General features: G+C 40.7%; 1 protein-coding gene across 1 annotated transcript in view; it reads left to right on the forward strand.

Annotated features, from left to right (window-relative positions):
* Bard1 (BRCA1 associated RING domain 1) overlaps positions 1-18,876 on the forward strand; it is a 66,887-nt gene extending 48,011 nt beyond the window's left edge. Inside the window, exons 9-12 of the mRNA XM_051154136.1 lie at positions 1,156-1,288; positions 1,905-1,994; positions 17,115-17,212; positions 18,353-18,876. Of these exons, the coding sequence (XP_051010093.1) occupies positions 1,156-1,288; positions 1,905-1,994; positions 17,115-17,212; positions 18,353-18,688 (657 nt within the window). The 3' untranslated portion in view covers positions 18,689-18,876. The remainder of the gene's footprint in view (positions 1-1,155; positions 1,289-1,904; positions 1,995-17,114; positions 17,213-18,352) is intronic.
* The last annotated feature ends 2,128 nt before the right edge of the window (positions 18,877-21,004 follow it).

Genomic DNA, 21,004 nt, shown 5'->3' on the forward strand with positions numbered 1-21,004 from the left:
GTGTGTGTGTGTGTGTATCTGTCCAGTCCAACTTTTGTTATCAGAACCGTAAGGGAGTAAATAATTTACCTTTCTGAACATAAGGGCCAAGCATTGGCATTTGAAAAGCTTATCATGATATTTTTGTATACTTACTATATAGTAGATCTGATTTATTTTTAATGAATTGAGTTCAACTGTTTATAGATTTAATCAACTGTTTAACTGTCATATGTATAGCCTTCTCTCATCTAGTTGCTGAACTGAGATAATGCCTCTGCCTTTGCTGTTTGCTTCATTCTCTACAGAGCGTTAGAAAGCCCCGCCTTCCAGTCCACATTGCACTCCCTGCATGCACAGACCCAGCGTCCTGTGTTGTATGTGGCATCGTGTCCTTAGCCCAATAGTGCTTGCTGGTTTTGCGTTTTCCTCTCTGGATCATTCCTTCTCTTTAACAGCCGCCTTTGTCTAACTCTCATTCTAGTTCTGTTTGTTCAGTGTTGGATGCTCCATGGTGTCATTGTTCCTCTGAATTGTCCCTTCTCGTCTCACATGCTGCTCACCAGTGCTGTCTGTTTATCTCCTGTAAGTGCTGAGTTTAGTTGTTAAGCTGAAAGTACTAGTCTCTGTAAGGCAGCCTTTCTTTCCTAGCAACAGCAGGGCTCCCTCCTTTGCGCGGCTGCTTTCCTCAGTTCTCTTGCCCATGTTCATTTCTTTGTTTCAGCGTTAAAAGCTGATTTTCTCTCTTTAGAATTAGTGCTGAGTTTTCAAAATAATCTTAGCTTAAACTGAATAGACCAAGTTTGGGTTTAACTCTTTGGAGGAGGGATATGAAATGGTCATATTTAGCGGGAATTTTAACGTTGTATTTTAATAGTTCCTATGGACAAGATGAAATTAGGGAACCCTACAGGAATCCAATTCAGCATCAGGGAAAGAAGCTTGCTTGGGTGGAGAGAGCTTCCCAGATTAACACTGACTGGAGAGGAAACTAAACAGAAAAAGTTATTCAAGTACGTTCAGTATTAGGGTGATGGGTGCTGATTCACTAGAATTACTGGGTATTATTAACTGGCATAAGGTGATTAATAAAGCGGATCTCATGTCAGGTGAGTGTGTGCCTTCTCTGTTCCTTACATGTTTTTACCATGGTGCCTCTCCATTTTCCACTAACAGGTGAATGCTGGGCACCGACAGAATGGGCCACTGATGCTTATAGGCAGTGGGCTTTCCTCCCAACAACAGAACATGCTCAGCAAACTTGAGACAGTTCTTAAGGCTAAAAGGTGTGCTGAGTTTGACAGTACAGGTGAGGAGTTTGTTTGGTAGAAAAGAGTGTTCAGTTAGTGCCTTAATTTAAAGACTGATCTCTGATAATTTGTATATGTTTTAAGCATTGAGTTGTGCTTATATATTTTGCATCTTGTAATCTAAGATGCTTTTATATGTCACAGTTTTAATATACCGAAGAAATGTAAAGTGTTTGTTTTGTTTTTGTGGTCCTGGGGGAAAAACCCAGGCTGTTCATGTGCTAGTATGGAAGTGCACAACTACCCAATACATCCTCAACAGGATTGTAAAGTTAAGCCTTAATCGTATTGTAGGATAGAGCACTGTGAGAAGAATACATTTTTGAGTTTGTGATAGCAAATTGTAATATCATAAATTATTTGAAATTGTAATCTCCCATTGTAATATCATAAATTATTCGAAAAAAGCTGAAAGATTTGTATTTGTTAATACCACTTTATGGTGTGTTTTATGATCTGATTTTTCATGTTAATGGCCAAATTAAAAAATACTAAATAAATGAAACATACTAAATGTGAAAGTTGCCTTTGAAGAAAACTTAAATGAAATTTAATAAAATAGACTTAGAGAACTGCTTTGTTTCTGTTTTCCTTACTACTTTCTTTGTGTCTTAGTAACTCATGTCATTGTTCCTGAGGAAGCTCAGAGTACATTGAAATGTATGCTTGGGATTCTCAATGGATGCTGGGTCCTGAAGTTTGACTGTAAGTACTGGGTTTGGGAGGATTCCTGCACTAGTTAGGAGAGTCTTCTTCTTTGAGATAATCACTGTTTTGAAAAGGATTCATATATCATTGGTGTACAATAAATGTGCATAAATATGCTCTGATTTTAAAGTAGCTTTATTCTACAACACCAAGCATATAAGCATAGTAATAAAGAATAAAATGTAGTTTGATGTTAACTTTAAAGTCTAAAACAGTCCGTACTAATGTTAAATGATTCATTTAACAAAAGATACTCACGTTTTAAATGTATTGCATGGTATATCTATGAAGTGAAATTAATTTATTGCTTTCCATTTAAGCCAGGCGTGTTGGCACATGCCTTTAATCCCAGCACTCTGAGTTCGAGGCCAGCCTGGTCTACAAAGCAAGTCCAACCAGCCAAGGCTACACAGTGAAACCTTGTCTCGGGGGGAAAAAAAGATTCCTACAGAATTACCCATGTAATATCGTTTAATCTTGTGACTGACTCAGTGTTTCTAGGCAGCTGTTGGGGGCTTTACTGTTCCACTCTACCTGATCTGGGTGATTGCAGCAGCCATTACCTCACCCTCCACTGAAGCTATATCCCTTTCTCTCTGTTGGCTGTCAAATGCCATCCCCCCAGAGCTACCTTCTACCTATTCTACTGTTGCAGTGTTGTTCTTAACCCAGTATTCATTTAGAATTTTTTTTAAAGTATATTCCTAATTATATCTTTTTTGCTTATTTTTCAGATTATATTTTAATCGCATTTCTCCCCTCCCTGTTCTCCCTCCAAACACTTTCACATCTCCTTCCCCATTCCTTATTTATTTTCTATCCCTTGGTACCTGATGTGTCTACTTTTTGGTATGATAGCCAAAACACGATGGCAGTTGCACCAGCTATTATTAAGTATGGTCGCCAAGGACTGACAGGGAGTCTCAGCAGTTGGGAACCTTGATGTTGCTTATGCTCAGGAATGATTGAAGGCCACGATCTCCCAGACCTGCCGCACACAGCTGTGCACACAGAGGTGCTCTGTATTGTGATGGTGTGAGGATCTTGTGCTAGACTTGAATGCTAACATTGGACAGTTGCAGTCTCCTATAATGATAATTATACCAAAGCAGAAGAGTGGGTGTATTGTTGTTAAGAAGCACATCATATATTAAAATTCATTAAAAATATCAGCTTTGTGCTTTGAAGGCCTTACAGTAGAGTGATTATCATCAAGATCATGAGTTTGAAGTTGATCTGAAGAGGGTTTGCTGTCAGCCGTCAGTATTCATGTCCTTTTAGACTCAGCTTCCACTTCCTCCTTGTAGTTCTCTGGAGTGTGACTCTCTGTGATGAGATGCCACGCCTGCCCGCTTTTCCTCACTCTATTAATAGTTGCTCCCAGTCAAAACCAGTTTGAGAAGCATGACGATTTGTATTCATTGGCAATATGTCTGTTTTTGAATTTTATGTTACATTTCCTGTCTAAGTAAGCCTTTCTGGGTCTCAATGTTTAAAGCTTCAAATGCCTCCAGAGATTGCAGATTCTTTGGGGAGAACCATCGCTAAAGGCTAGAACTAGTGGATTTTCAGAATTATAAGATCTTATTAATAAAGAGACTATGTGCAGTGTGGGATAATCTGATGCTTCTGAACTTGTCTGTGTGTTAAGAATTTGCCAAACTGACATTTGATTATATATACAGGCTGTGGTCCATAAGACCCACCTCCTGTCGGAAATGTGAGTTTTGTCACTTTAATGGCTTGACTATGTGATTTTTATAGAATCACTGATGGACTCAAGCTGAGTTAATAGTGTGTTGTTTGGTGAGTCTCACAGTAGTGAGAACATCCTCTAATACCAAAGGTTCTTTTAAGAGGTGGCGCACGCCTTTAATCCCAGCCCTTGGGAGGCTGAGGCAAGCAGATCACTATGAGTTCAAGGCCAGCCTGGTCTACAAAGTGAGTCTAGGACAGCCAAAGCTACACAGAGAAACCCTGTCTCGAAAAACCAAACCAAACCAAACCAAAAAAACAAAAAAACAACAAAAACAAAAGAGGCATAGTACCTCTCTCTCTTTCTCTCTCTCTTTTTTCTTTTTCTTTTTCTTTTTTTTTTTTTTTGCTGGGATTAAAGACGTGTGCTATCACACCCAGCTTGGGGATAGGATCTCTTATTGGAGTTTGTATGTTCATATTTTCTAACAGAGCCCGAAGAGAAATAAGTTCAAAGTTTGCAACAAGTATTTAGGTTGGCCCTGGGCCATTGGGTTTATAAAGATAAGTCATATGCTCTCAGAGTCTTTCTTTGCTATCAGAGAATTCCTCTGTCCGTGTTTAGTGTCAGGTACTTCAATTTTATTGGAAAATATTTCAGAGTAATTCAGAACTATCTGGAAATCATATATATTAGAGAAAAATGAAGGGATTACTATTTTCAAATTTAATTACAAAGGTACCTGACTTACTAAACTTTTGTGTTTGAGTGTAAGCATTAACTTCTTGGTAAATACAATTGTTAATTGGAATGACCACTTACAAACTTTAATATTAACTTTTTATGGTATTTTCCATAAGCCAAATGAATTGCAGAGGGATTTTCATCACGCATGTACATGTCCTTGTGTGTGGAGGTTAGAGCTTGACATCAGCTCAGCCTCCCACCTTCCTTACTCTCTGAGACAGTGTTCTCCGTGACTGGCCGGACTGGCTCACCTCCACCTGGACACCCGCCTGTGTCTCAGACTACTTCCCATTTCACTGAGCTAGGGCTACTATGGACTTTAGTTCCTGAACTCAGTGGGGAAAAGCAGGGAGCATATTCTTCAGTGTTGTTTTCTGATTGGTTGGTTGATTTGAGTGGCGGCCTAAAGAAACCTTATAATCAGCTTAACAGCCATTCTTTCTGATTGGAGTTTCTTTATTAAATGGGTCTTTGAAAGTGCTGTAGAGTTATAAAGATTAGTGTAATTTCTATTTTGCTCAATAAACTTTGCCAACTAATAAACTATAACTAGATAGCAAATTGTTTCTGTAAAGGAAGAGTGATTAGGAAAGTGTGTGTCCAGTGCCTCATTGGGTGGGGCACGTAACACAGGCCTGTAACCCCAGCATTTGGAAAGCTGAGGCACGGGGAGCAGGGATTCAGAGCCGTGCTTGGCTGTGTAGTGAATTCCCAGCCAGCTGCTCTCCACAGACTCTCAAAAACAAGTTAACAAACAACAAAACAGAACTCTCTCATCAAGAGATTCTCTAAGAATCAAGAAAATTGCTCCGTCAAATAGCCAGACTTTCCTGATAATTTACTTGGAGTCAATATTACAAGTGGAATGTTACAGTAGCAAGGAGTGGAGAATGACCAGATAAGAGTAAACAGTGTTTCTTGTCTCATAATAACAGCCCGGGTGTGAGTGTGCACAGAAGAGACTCATGGTGGGGCTACCCAAGAGAACGGTTTTTCATTTTTGAAATGGGCTTCCTGTATAGTCCAGGCTGGCCTCAGCGCTGGGTTTTCCTGCCTGTGCCTTGAGTATAAATGCTGGGATTATAGTCAAGGTGCCCGTATTCTAATTCATTTTTAACAGTTTCAAAAGGATATCTACCTATTGATACAATAGACATCCTCTAGCGTGAATTCAAACCTTCACGTTTCTAATACCAATTGGAAAATAGTTTTTCTTTGTCTTTTCCTAAGATTAGTTGGACAGCTCAAAGCTTTGATCATAAAAAGAGAAATTAAAACCTGCATTTGTAATTGTTTCCCAAATAATATAATAGATTTGTGTTGCAGTTATAGAAATGATTGAAAAGCCACATAAGTTTTCTAATTATCATGAGAATCTTTGGACATTAGACAGTTTATTCTTTAAACATTAGACAATTTTAATATTATTATTATTCATAGTATAAATGTGAGTACTGATATTCAAGTTTTGTTTAAAATTTTTATGATCTACTAGTACATTTTATGGTGGGTTTTTAAAAAATATATTAAGCATATTTATAAATTAAGCATATTTTCTCAAGTATATATTCATCTACAAATATGCTCATGTCTAGAACATTGTCTTGACTATAGAAAAAAGTAAATGAATACTAACACAGTATTTATGACAAAATCTCCTGTCCTGTGACAGGATATTCTGTCATATTACAAACTGGATGTGTATGGTGACACATTGCTGGTTAGTTTTTGTCACCTGATACAAGCTAGAGTCATCTGGGAAGGAGAAGTCTCTATTGCGAATCCACACGCCTTCATCAGATTAGCGTGTGGGTGGTCTGTGAAGCATCTTCTTCATTAAGGATTATTATGGAAGAGCCCACCTCGTTGTAGGCGTGTCACCTGTTGGTAGGAGGGCCAGGACCATATAAGAAAGGTAGCTGAGCAAGCCAGGGAGAGTAAGCCAGTAAGCAGCATCCCCCCATTGTTCGGCTTCAGTTCCTGCCTCTGTCAGTGTCTGTGTCATCCCTTCGTCCCTCCATCCTCCAACCCTCACCCCGCCCCACACAAAATGTGTGTCCTAGCATCCCTTGGGGAGGGACTGTGATCAGGACATGTAAGACAAATAAGCCCTTTCCTTCCCATGTGGCTTTTGGAACACAGCAACAGAGAAGCCCACCTAGGACAGCATGAAGAACATTTGGTTTTCATTTCTGCCTTCAGCCTTCATGCCACCATTGCTTCACTCTTGGTATTTCATACAGTGAGCTCATATCTCTGTTGCTTAACTGCACCTGACCCTTGAGAAAGTGTGGTGATAATGCACTTTGTTATTTTCCATTTTGTCTCTGTGTAGAATGGCTCCTCCTGTGGTTTTTGTTTTTGTTTTTGTTTTGTTTTTTTTAAGTTTAGTGCAATCATAGTCCATAGGACTAAAAACGAAGACAGAAGCATTTGCAAAAAAAGATTCCTTTGGTGTTACAGCCTGAGTGTCGATTTTGAACCGAATCAGACAGGAACTCCATGAATGTCTATTCATTGTCATTCTGAGTGACATAAATTCCTAGTTTACTCCTAATGCCATATCTGTTCAGACTCTGGGTTTTGACATGCAGTGGTGCACATGCTCCTGTGATTTAACTTTCTTAAAAGAAATGTGTTGACTGAGAGCGATATTTAATCCTATGCACTTTCAGTTAGGAGGAGCCACCAGCCCCTGAAGGCTGGCGGCTTGTTAAAGTCTACACCGTTGTGCTGCTCTACCCTCTGAAGAGAGTGGAGACATGTTTTGGTGGTTGTTTTTGTTTTTGGTTCCCATGTAAGACAGAGAGAGCCTCTCTTCCTGTGGACCTTATCTTTAAGTGCTGTTCATGTTTTTGTATTCTCTAATAATATTGTATAGCTGTGGGTTCATGGGTAATTCTTTTTACTCTATCTCATTTGTTGATTCTTTTCTTCTGAACTTCAGAAAAATGACTCAGCTCAATATAAATTGATGATCATATCTCTGGTTCATATCTAAGATGAAGATATATCTATAAATTATGTTTTTATGAGATAGAGACAGGAATGGATGCTAACAATTTAGAATATAGGAATACTTTTCTGCATAGTATAAATTTCTTTCTTTCTTTCTTTCTTTCTTTTTTTTAAATACTGATGTATCCCCAATAGTTATAAGGTGCATGTCGATGCAAAGATTTTTGGCCTTGCCAAACTATCCAGAGCTCCCCTAATGACTTTGCATTAATGCCTTTGAGCTCAGTGGTACTTGGGAAATTGTGCTTCCTCTGCACACACAAAAAATAACATGGTTTCTGGACCAAAAGAAAACTAGCATGAAACAGAAGGCATGGTCAGGAATTCATCTGGACTAAAAGAATCTCTGCACAGGTGACTTGTACTCTTGTCCCCTCAGAGTGATAGCTCCAGGTAAATCTTAATAGAATATATTCAAGGTAGCAAAGATAAAGGAAAGCATACATTACATAAGAATAGCGGCTTGACACGAAGTATATGCAGTTCTGGTGGCTGAGGAGGTCCTTGTTGACATGTATAATTATCAAGTTAATGCACTTGAAAATTACTGGTGGAGAACACAAGCAGAACTATGATTTTGAATTTGTTTCCTTTTTCTTCAAATGGAAGAAAATATGAATATCTTCCTGCCAAATTGTTAGTAGTAGAATGATGGACTTTATTAACCATTTATGATAGATATAAAATAACTGGCAGAGCAGGTAGGTCTTGTTGGCAGATGACTAGCTCTTAGCCTGATGATGCATGTATAGAGATCGCAGGCTATGGTATATATTATGGTATATATTATGGTATATACTATGGTATATATTATGGTATATACTATGCTTTATATGAAGTAGTGGATAGGGATGGTTTTGTTTTTTGATGTTAGCAAAATAGTTTATTCTGCCTCCCTTTGGGAATCATCACTAAGATATGAGTGTTAACTACTGCAATGAAAGATCGAAACGCATCCATGGAATCATGACAAAAAGGATGCATCATCAGACAGTGGACATTTGATTGAAACTCCCACACGAAGAGTGTTGAGTAGGAATGTTTTTACGTTACCGTATTTTAGAGGTTAAAAAAAAAGCTCCAATGGAAAGCAGGTTAAGAATTCTTGTTGCCAGTTGCCCATTTTTTATGGAATAAATAAAACTTTCAAATATCCATTATTTTGGCTTACTAAGTAAGTGGTATTTGACTAGTTGATGCTTCCATTTCACTGGTGATAGTACTATGTCATTCAGTTACTGAAAGTTTCTTTGAGAGTATCTCATGTAAGGCTGATCACCTAAATGAAGAAGAGAGTGCTGAATTCAAGGCGGCTTTCTCTTTATCTGGTGAAGATGGTGACGCCATGACTGAAACAAAAAAATTGGGGTTGTCATGAGGTCACTAAGTCAAAACCCAGTAGAAGCTGAACTGTAGGATATGATCAATGAAGTGGGTGTTGATGGAATGGCACCCACCAAGTTCCCAAAATACTAGACCATGTGGCTAGAAAAGGAAAAAATACAGATAGCAAAGAAGAAAGCTCTGTTTTCTCAGTCTGTGACAAGGATGGGATGGCTACGTCAGCCCAGCACAACTGACTCACATCCTGACAAACTTGAGAAGCAGCACACTGCTGGGGTGGGCAGAGTCAGTGGACCATTCTGTGTACATGGTGGCCACAATGAAGACGTACTGTGAACTGCCTTCCCCCGTGCAGCAGTCACATGATTCTTTTACTTACCTTTTGCAAGAGAAAGGGTTATTTACTGTTTTTATTATAGCAAAAATGAGCATCAGAGAAGCCTCACATATCCCTTGTGATCTGTCCCCTACAGATATCCTTCACATCAGTTTTACAATATAAATACTTGGTTTACTTCAGGGTGGTGTGCAAAAGAAGGTTGAAGGATGAACTTGAAAAACAGCCCTAGCTGTAAGATGGGTCCTTTAGTTTCCATGTGGCTCACTCAATCCGAGGATGACAATGACATGGCATGGTGACTTGCCTTAGTATGTTAATTTAGTTGTGTGTGTGTGTTGTGCTAGACTGAAATGATTCTCAGGCTGTCACAAGAAATTCTTACCTGAGGAACGTCTCTGGACTCTGTCCTTACACTTTGATGTGAAGCCAGCACAGTAGGCTGTACCTGTGGACTTAGCACAACCATCAGCTTTGCTCCTCAGGAAATTAGGATCTGTGTTCGGTCCAACTTGTAAATGCTTCTATTTTTTCCAATTTAAAAGCAAAAATTCTCTTGGATTTAGTTATCAACTACTACAAAGCTGAAGATTTTGTGAACTGGGGTGTAACCACTAGAGAAGTTCTGGCACCTTCTCATAGGAACCATGCTACCCTCTCAGCGTTGAGTGACTTCCGTCTCCCAGTGCTGTGCTGAGCAACTTTGCTCTATCCAGACTGTGTGTTGTTGATTGGCAGCAGTGCAGTGTTCAAAGTAACCACTGTGGGCATTAAAGTAATCATCCAAATAAGCCCATAAAGCAGATGAAGTAGCCCATATGCACAGTCCACTGTATTTTGTATGTGCTGGCTGCTCCGGATACAGTAGGCATTGGGGCACTGTTGTTCACTCAAGACTGTATTGCTCTGCAGATAGAATTAGGAGTGGATGTGTCTGTGCCTAAGTAATAGAAAATGAAAACAATAGTTTAGGTGTGAAAGAATGATTTGGTGATGAGTTGGCTAGACTGATGGTGCCTTTTAGGTTCATATTTGTTGACAAACTATATGGCCAGCATAAGTGGGCATTGTTGCCAGGATAGTACCTTGACTTAGTCACAGATGTTGGCTCTCATTTTCAATATAGGGTAAGCTTCATTCTGCATGCACTCTCCTTTCTTTTGAAACCTGGTTTCATTCTTACAGCAGAGGCTGTGCTGGAACTTACTATGCAATCCAGGCTGGCCTCAAACTTACAGCTTACAGCAGTCCTTCTGCCTCAGCCTCCCCAGTGCTGAAATTCCAGATATGAGCCATCATACCCAGCCAAGGTTAATATATTGATATTAGCTACATTAGATACCATCATAACCAGCAGTTATTTAAAATAATGCTATTTAAAATACTTTATTACATACATGCCAAGCAGAACAATGAGATTTAGGACTTTAGGTTCAGCAAACTTGAATTATACAATAAACTGGGAGGAAAGATACTTGAAAAATAAAGGCAAAACCAACAAATGAATAACCATAGGAATAGGGGATTATGGGAAATTTCTTAAGTGTTGTCTGTTGAATTTGTAAAATATATTTTATTTTTACTTATGTATGGGTGAGCATGTGTGCACAGGTGTCCACAGAGGCTGGAAGAGGATGTCGGATCCTCCAGGTGTGCAGCTGCAGGCAGTTGTGAGCTGCTTGATGTGGGTGTCGAATCTGACTCTCATCCTCTGCAAGAACAGTGAGCTCTGTCACTGCTGAAATGTCTCTAGTCCCTTCTTGTTCAATTGAGTACACATTAGCGATCCTAAATGAAGGGAAAAGTCCTTTGACAGCACTCAGCTTTGGGAGAAATGGGGTATTCAGTTGCTAACATTTTCTTTTTTAATAATATGCAACATCTTGGAATATTCAAAGCAGCTTAAAATCATATGACATATTCACAATCATGCCTTTTAGAGTCCACGGTTAAGCTTGCATACCAGCGAGGCATTTTTGTATGTAAGATGCATAGGCTTTAGAAAGCTAAGCAGCCTTGGGCTCAGATTCCCATTCTGCCACACTTCCCAGCTAAACGGCTCGGAGCCAGCTGACTACTTTGTGCTTTACACGCCTTCTGAAATGGAAAGAATGCACAGTCAATCCCATTGTTTGTGGATTCTCCATTTTTGAGTTTGCTCTGCATGCTGAAATTCTGTAATCCCCAAGACAGTACTTAGAAGCCTTGTAGACATGTGGGGTCCCTTAGGGCTTGAGGTGCAGGTGACCGTGCTCCCAGCTCAAGCCACGCTCCTGATCCTTTCTCTGCCTTCTCCGTTCAGCTGCACTGCAAACCAGGGGCCTGAGGGTGCAGGACATGCTCCTCACGTGGCTCTGTGCCGCTGAGCCCATGTGCACGCCGTCCACCGAGGAAATGATTGTTAGTAGTGCAGCAGAAGAGCCATGGTGATGGTAAACACACACAGAACAAGGTGTGTTCCTCGGTTTACAAAAACGCTCGACCCAAAGCCAGAAGCCTGAGAAGCCCATACCCAGTGTTTGCAGCTTCCTTCTCAAGCACGATGGCTACAAGCTAGGGGCCTCTAACACACACACACACACACACACACACACACACACACACACACACACACACCACCACCACCACCACCACCACCACCACCACCACCACCACATTGCTAAGTACAGGGAACGGTACATACAGGAAAGCACAGATAGTGGCTGCAATCCCATATCGTCAGGGTCTTTCATTGGAACAGCACCAGTATCCTGGGCCATTAGAATTAGAGGGGCATCAGGATTGGCCCAGTGGGTATCAAGACAGATGATCTGAGCGTGATCATTGGGTCCATTGTGGTAGGAGAGAACCAGCCCCTGTAAGTTGTCCTCTGACCTTCACATGCATGTGTAATTAAAATGATTTTAAAAACTTAAACTTGGGCTATTTTAAAAATAAAAATGTAGTAAATTATACTTGCAAATGTTTTGTCTTCCTGCAGTTTCATCAGAAAGCATTAGTATATAGTTTTATCTCCTTAAGAAACATTCTTTTTAATGTTCTCTGGTTAGGCCCTGTGCTTGTTAGTATTTTATTATTTAAATAGTGGGAAATTAATGTTTTCAGATTATTAGACAATGTTTATGCATTCCACTCCTGGGATGGCTGTTGGATTACACCACATCCATAGATTTCATCAGGTAATGTTGCTGTGATGGCTTTCCACTAATGAAAATGAATGAGAAGAGGGTGTTTTGAAAAAGAGGTACAGGTGTTAAGAAGGAAGCAGCACGCCAGCAAATTCCTTCTATTCATACTCTACTCATCTGCACCCAAGTAACAAGAAACACTTCCATTTTTTTCATATTTCCCTAATGATATTCTAGTTTTCCTCTCAACATTTAATATTTCACTTTTATTTAGTACCACAGATGAAAGAATTAAAATTCTAGCTGTGCACAATTTCCTACCTCACTTCAAATTTTTCATCTCACTTCACTACCACAGACAAACCACTAATGCTTCTAGAATATTTCAGCAGCAATTTAAAAAAAAATGAAGGTAAATTGGTCTAGAATTGTGTTGTCGAAATAAGTATGCATTCAAACATTTTTGCTAAAAAAAAAAGTCCAATTATTTTTGCTTTTAGGATATCTGAACTAAATGTGAAATGTAATGAAAATTTTTTTCTTTAAATTACCTCTCTGTCGGTCAAATCTAACCTGCTCTTCTGAAGGTTTGCAGTCAGATTGGAAGAGAGGGAAAAGGGAATCTCAGAGCGTGCATCTGCTGGTGTCCGACTGTCCCCTTGACCTGAGTTCCACAACTGATCCCGTAACAGAAACGCAAATCCTATTGGGCTTCCTAATTTGCCAAGCAACGGTAGAGACTGCCGTTCATATGTGACTGGCTGGAGCGTATCCTACTGTTGTTGTTTGGTTGGTTTTTCCTCCATGTTTTCAGGTTAACTCAGATGTTTTTACCATTATTCTAGTTTGGAGTAATATAAAAGAACCTTAAAAATGGTCACCTCAAAATCTAGGCAGGCTGAAGTGAGCTGTCCCTCACTCTTGGAAAGTACGGATTGTCATACATTGTCAGCTTTGTTCTGTCAACATGGCTTGTCTTTTCTCATCTTCACTAGATTCTTTTTATTTCAAACACAACTTGGGACAGTCCTGGTGGTGGTAGCAGGTTGACAACTTGGTTCTGGGCCAATTCTGCTCAGAAATGAGCCTTTTATGGCTCTCTGCAGAGTCACACACCAAGGTGTCACCCTTCATTGGAGTCTAATCAGCGGCAATTTTTTACCTATTAGGATGTTAATATATTTCTGGCATATCCATCTAATTCTCACTATATGTTTATATAGATAAGAGTTTCTTCTGGATAAGTTTTAGATAGCAATGATTGAGGATATCATGTTTTGTATCCAAAACTGCTTTAAAATATCTAGAAATTTGAACTATAACTCTAGTTTGATTTTTGTATTGTTCCTACTTTCCTGTTGTTTTGTCTGATAAAACTGAGGTCATTAAGTGAAGTAATCTCAAAGACAGATAGGAAATTGTCTGGAGATTTTGTTTTTATAGTGAAGATAACTTATAATAAGATCCATTTTGAGATTTGTTTTGTTTTGTTTTTCGAGACAGGGTTTCTCTTGAGTAACAGCCATGGCTGTCCTGGAACTTGCTTTGTAGACCAGGCTGGCCTTGAACTCAGACATCCACCTGCCTCTGCCTCCTGAGTGCTGGGATTAAAGGTATGTGCCATCATGCCCAGCTTAATGTCTTTAATCAGAATATCATTATATCAGTCCTCTCCTCCCTTTTCTCTCTCTAGCTCCTCCTTGTCACCCTCCTCCAAACCTGTCCAATGTCCCCACTCTCAAGTTAATAATCTCATTTGCTTTTATATTTGTTAAATACACACATATATGTGCGTGCGCAAGGAGGTATATACTGAGTCAGTTTCTGTATGTGGTTTTGAGGCTGACCTTTCCCATAAGGAGGCTGGTCTAGGAGGGGCTGACTCCTCCCAGCAGGCTATAGCTGTAATTCTTTGTTTAGGGTGGGACCTCCCACATTAACATATCCATTATAGGACTGTTGTTCTGCCCTGCTTCTAGGAGAGACTGTTTGACAGTGTACTTGTGATATTCCAGCTGCCCCTTCTTTTGTGATATTCCCTGAGGCACAGATGCAAGAGCTGTACTGTAGATGTTTGGGCGGGCTCACCATGATCTGCTGATCTCTTCATTGTGTCCAGTTGTGTCCAGTGTGCTTTTCTGTGATGGTCTTCATTTGCTGTTAAGAAAGGCCTCTTTGAAGGAGACATAGTAGTTAGACTTCTCTCTGTGCATATAAGGATAAGATTTAGAATGCAGTAAGGAATTATGCTGGTCTAGCAAAGTGGCCGTAGAAGATTCTCTCTTCTAAGGCCCATGGCCTCACTAGCCCTAGAATGCTGGCTAGGTTTCCAATCTGGGCATGATTTTCCTCCTGGGCCTTAAGTCCAATCAGACATCTGATGATTGGCACCTTTGTGCATATCTTGCCATGCTGGCAGTTGTCCTGGGTCATAGGTGTTGCAGCTCGGTAGGGCTTACATCTCTTGGCAGCTTGCATGGTATTTTTTGGAACCATGAAGGTTGTACTGCAGTGTCTTCAGCAGGAGAGGCCCAACCCTTGAGAGGCAGCCAAGGGCTACAGTAATAATCTATACTGTTTTGGAAGACACTTGGAAGAGTCTGGTGCTTCTTTTTGAGGAGTTGTGTCTGGTACTGGGAATTTTGTTTATCTGTTTCAGTTTTAAAGGGAACATTATCAGCCCAAGTGGCTTAACTTCCTTATATATATAATATATGTATATATTTCTATATCTGTGTGTACACATGTATATATGTATACATATACATATATGTGTTATTATATAATTTCAAGTAAATATAAAATAATATGACTCTTTAAGGCTTTATCAAACAAGCTTGGCATTATTTGTCCCTCATCCCTACTTCTCCGTCTGTATTGACTTCCCTCCCTAGTTGGAGCCCCCTCCCTATTATTCTGTTTTCCACTTCATATCGCTTATACCCTGCTATTCTCTATCAAAGGTCTCTCTACACTCTGCTGATGTCTGTGGTTACACCATCTGTGTCTTCACACCTGAAGAGGTGAGGCTAGGAACTGTACACGAGAGAACCTGTGGCATTTGTCTTTCTGGGTCGAGGTTACTTTGTTTTTTATTTTCTGCATTAAAACCCGTGAGACAGATGATATTGTTAATTTTTTTTCCTTTCATAGGCAGCAGAACTAAGCCTTCTGAGTTTATGCCATTATACCAAAGCCCTAAGTCATTTGACTTCATCTCAAATCTAGTTGCGTGCAGTAAACCTAGCAGTGTGATACACACACACACACACATACACACACCACCACCATCACCATCACCCTCCTAAGATGTTGCTGCTTACGTTTATCTCCTGTGTGATTGCTCTTGGGCATGTTATAGCTAGACTGCAGCCAGGCATTGGTGGTGACTATCTGCTGATATCCCTGCTTAGGGCTCTCCTACTCACTAGACAGCACTAGCTCATTCTTTTTAAGCTTAAACTGTGGGCACAATTGTCCAATCCATTGGAGGAACCCTTTTTCCAGGGAATAGCAAGCAAACTTCTCTACAGGAGTGGTGTCAAGCCACAGGCTCTACTCAGGATTTATTTGAACAGGTCCTGCTGAGCCTCTATTGTGTGGCTGGCTGAGGGAGGTGTGTAGACAGGAGCACTTTCCTGATTCTGGATCATTGGTGTCTAACAGGAAGTCATAAATAAAACTGCGAAACAAGCAGGCCTTTATTAAATGCTCAGTTCAGACTGTGGACTGAACTTACTAATTGCTTAAAATCTTCTATAGGAAAGAAAGATTTCTTGCATTTTTTTTAAGTTTAGAAAGATATCTTTATCATATTTCCTTTCTCTTTCCAATGTGGTGTGTGTGTGTGTGTGTGTGTGTGTGTGTGTGTGTGTGTGTGTAATCACTGCCTGTGTACCTATAGGTGCACTGACCTGTGTATATATGTCATCACGGTGTGAACCTATAGGTGCACTGACCTGTGTATATATGTCATCACGGTGTGAACCTGTAGGTGCACTGACCTGTGTATATATGTCATCACGGTGTGAACCTATAGGTGCACTGACCCGTGTATATATGTCATCACGGTGTGAACCTATAGGTGCACTGACCTGTGTATATATGTCATCACGGTGTGAACCTGTAGGTGCACTGACCTGTGTATATATGTCATCACGGTGTGAACCTATAGGTGCACTGACCCGTGTATATATGTCATCACGGTGTGAACCTATAGGTGCACTGACCTGTGTATATATGTCATCACGGTGTGAACCTATAGGTGCACTGACCTGTGTGTGTGCTATAACTGCATGTGTACCTGTAGATGAACTGACCTGTGTATGTGTAGTATCACTGTGTGTGTACCAATAGGTGCACTGACCTGCAAGTGTGTGTGTACCTGGAGGTGTACTGATGTGTGTGTGTGTTTGTGTGTGTACATGTGCGTGTGTATCCCTGTGTGTTATTATGCTGATGCCAGAGGCTGACTTTGGGTCTCTTGTCGTCCTCCACCGTATTTTTTGAGACAGGGTTTGTCCTGGACCCTGGAGCTGATCATTTAGGCTAGACTAGCCAGGGACCTCTGGGCGATCTGCTTGGTGTCTGAAACCCTAGCACTGAGCTTACAGATACTCACTGCAACACCCATTGGGGAATCCAAACTCACTTCCTGATGCTTACTTAGCACACTGTTTACCTGTTGAGCTCTCTCTCCAGCCCTGGATTTATTGTATTTTCTTTTGGTATAATTTGCTTTAATTTCAGAATACTTGAGGCACTAAGGGCAGCCATAAAGAGGAGACTAGCTGGATTTCCTATATGCTCATGTGCTATTTATTTGATTGGTCCTTGTTTCTCATCAGGGGTGACAGCGTGTCTGCAGAGCAAAGTACATGAACCGGAAGAAAGGTATGAAGTCCCTGGAGGTGCACAGAGGAGCAGGCTCAACCGAGAGCAGCTGGTACTTTTCTCTATCTACTACTTGCTTGTTCTTATGGCTTCACTCACTATCAGCGTCGGGAAAACTCTGCCCCTCCATCCAGTTCAGGTGACTGACTAAGATTTTAATTGTGCTTATTGCAAGCACTTGATTCTGAAAGACAATCAGAGTGTGCAGTGAAATCCAGAAGGTAATAATTTCACACTGTTAATGGATTTTTGGCATCTTGAGCATTCCCATAAAGCCTTCAGAATCAGGAGTAAGTCTCAGATACAGGAAGTAGCTTGAAAGAAGACTTACAGCTGCTGCTCGGATTTAGTTACCATATGTCCTTATTGCTGCATACTGCAGTTTTAATGGACAGTATTCCACTATTCTGTTGATATATATATATATATATATCAGTGTAGTACAAATGACAAAAGCGTTTTCTAATTGGATCTCTACCCATGACTTCATTGCCTGTTGCATGCTGGTAATGCATCTGTGGAACCCTGAGGTCACGCCCCTACCATGGCTGCCAGGGAGACCTTAAGTGACATGTAGGGATCCAAATGTAGAGCAACAGAGCTGAGCTGTCTGTGGGGATGCTACTCTTTGGTTTACATCCAGCCTGGTGTCCCTGGTACTTACTTTAGATGCCTGAAAACTTAGGAGATTTAAATCCTGCCCGTGTGCACAAGCACCTGATGGAAGGAATTTGATGAAGAGGTTGGTGTTGCTGTTTTTTTTTTTGTTTTTTGTTTTCTTTCTTTCTTTTCTTTGAATTTTGAACAGGATCTCACTATATAGTGCAGGCTAACCTCGAACTTGAGGTACTCTTTCCTGCCTAAGCTAAGTGCTAGGACTATAGTTGTCTACTGCTCTGCCTGGCTACAGATTGCTTTTGATTTGTTTTTTTTCACTACAGAGCACATCTGAAATTTTAGGACAGTAAAAGTGAATTGAGGAGTGGCTGAAATTTAGACGAAAATATAAACTTTTATTTTATAAGTATGCTTTCTGACCCAGTTAGTTTGATTACAGTACAGTTTATGCCAGCACCTCATTAGGAAGCTTCTTACTTACTGACTCTCGACTATTGTTTTTATGTCCTTCATTCATAGACAGTGTTTAAAATATTTTGGTCAGCTTTTAACAATTGTTTCCTTGCTGTTTCAGTTGCCGAAGCTGTTTGATGGATGCCACTTCTTTTTGGCGGGAAACTTCAAACATCATCCAAAGGATGACCTCCTTAAGCTCATCGCTGCAGCAGGCGGCAAGGTCCTCAGGAGAAAGCCCAAGCCAGACAGTGACGTGACTCAGACCATCAATACAGTTGCCTACCATGCCGAGCCTGACTCTGATCAGCGCTTCTGTACCCAGTACATTGTCTATGAAGATCTGTTTAATTGTCGCCCAGAAAGGGTTCGGCAGGGCAAAGTCTGGATGGCTCCTTCTACCTGGCTTATCAACTGTGTGATGGCCTTCGAGTTGCTCCCCCTTGACACTAGCTGAATGCCATACGTGGTGAGCGTTTTCAGTTGAACACACACGGTTTGTGAGAATACAGCCATTGCGATATGTTTCATCCTTTGCTTTCTATGGATAGGCACAACCATTCCTATTTCCCCGCTTTAAATTGCAAAATAAAACAACTGATGCTGGTTTAGGAACTCACTTAGATGCCTAAACTGCTTTTAAGATTTTTTTTCTATTGGGGGTGGGGTTATAGCTTAGTTATAGAATCTTCCTGAACCATGCATGAAGGCTTCCACACTGGGGGCTGCAAAGAAGTTTTCATTTTATGAGTGGCCTGTGGTTTTTGATCAATCATGTCTTTCAGTTTTATCAGAGTCTGTCAAAGATTAATAAGTGAGATGGCATCAGACCTACTTGTGAAGTCTGTACGTGGCCTTCCTTTAATTTAGCATCCTTTAGTAAACAGAAGAGCAGATGATTTATTCTGCCTTTGTTATAATAGAGCATTTATATAAATGTTCACTGTAGGCGAAAAGGTCTATCTGGAGTTATCTTTTCCTTATGTTGTATTTTAGTTTCTTATGTTTTCTTGGCCTTCCTTTGTGTTTATTCATTTTTTTAAGAGTCCGGGGTATGCTTTAGGAAATCATGACTTGAACCACTGGATGTTAGTGGCAAAGTCAGCAGTATGCTCGTGTGCACACTCTTAATGTGCTCGCATGCTGTCTGCCTGCTGTGCATTCGTGCACACCTCTGTTCTCTGTAACTTACTTTAGTGTCACTATTTCTTAGAAGGCCTTGCCAGCTTACAAAACTGCCAAATGTCAATTCATTAGATCAGGAGCAATCTGTGGTAAATCTTTCTGGGCATTGCTAAACTAAGTCTCTATGAGGATTTAGTCCCCTCCCCATTCTTTTTTTCTCTTTCATCTTTTCCTCTTTGTACTTATCTCCCTTTTATTTGTGATACTGGTTATGAAAGTTGGGATTTTCTGCATGCGAGACAGTTACCTATTACAGAACCATATCCCCAGTCCAGTTTGCGCCCCCCCCTCCTTCCCTCTAACTCTCTTTGTCCCTCCCTCCCTTACTCCACCCCCTCTCTCCCACCCTTCCCCCACTGTCTCTCTCTCCGTCCCTCCCATCCATCCTCTCTCCCTCCCCCCTCTCTCTTTGTCTCTCTCTCGCTCTGGTGAGGGGTGAAAGTGGGGGCCTTGCAGATGACCTTCATATATTTTGGAGCAGTCTTGCTAAGTTAGCCAGGTTGGCTTTGAACTCACCCTGTTTTAATTTCTTTATAATAAAGTTTTTAGGTTGGTGGGTAGGCAAACATTGGAGATTTATAACATTCGCCATATTCTACACAAAGCCCGCAACAGGAAATTGGAGGTAGGAATGAGAAGAGCTTTCTTCTACTGCGGAAATAGCCAAAGCAGAGAAGCAGGGAGGGCACTACCTGAGCATGCGCACACTGGCAGCGTACACTGTCTGTTCTGCAGGTTCTCATTGTGAGTGGACAAGATCTATACTTTTAAATGGTCTTACAGAAGAGGGTTCTCTGATGAATCTTCTGAGAAGCTGAGGTGTTTACAGCACTGCGCTTTACAGAAGGTGGCATTGAGAGAACGACCAGCCTTGTGAGGATCAAACTGGGCGCATAACAATCACCGGGTAAAATTGCCCCAGCTTAGAACACCAGTCATTTCAAGACCTGCTTACTAGGAGAGTTTAAGGTTCTGCTGATCATGTGAAAATACACCCTGCATAAATTCTCCCTTGACCTACAGGTTTTTTCATGTCAACATGAATATTATGTGAACAGAATGTTTTCCTCACTCTGGCTCCCCAGGGTCAACAGTTCTGAGAGTCTTAAACTCATACCTGTGTTTGACTCACAATTCCTTGTGAATCGGGGAGGCCGGTGGTAACATCTGGATTAAGCCATTTAAGATCTGGGCGGTTGGGTTGTAGGGGATTTGTTTGTTTGGCTGGTTGGTTGGTTTTTAATTCCCACCCTGACTTACTTCCTGTTGCATCTGTTGTCTCATTCCCGGTGGGGTTTATATCTCTTCCTTGCATGAATTTCTGTTTTTAAAAGTGCCTTTGGGGTTCATGTTTATGTTTCATTTTCTTCACCCCCTTCCTCCTCGCCCCCATCCTATCAGTTTTGCTATATTAGAGTGCTCTAAATGCTGATTAAAAAAACTGTTTGAAACAGAAATGTATTCTCAGAATAATAAACAAAAGCACAGGTTGCCCTCCCCCTTCCTCCTCTTCTCTGAATGCCAGGGAGAGCACAGCCAAAGGAAACAAGCCATCGCAATGACCAGCTCTAAAGACAAAAGGTGTGGT

Source organism: Acomys russatus, chromosome 12 (genome assembly GCF_903995435.1).
Source record: "Acomys russatus chromosome 12, mAcoRus1.1, whole genome shotgun sequence".
NCBI classification, from domain to species: domain Eukaryota; kingdom Metazoa; phylum Chordata; class Mammalia; order Rodentia; family Muridae; genus Acomys; species Acomys russatus.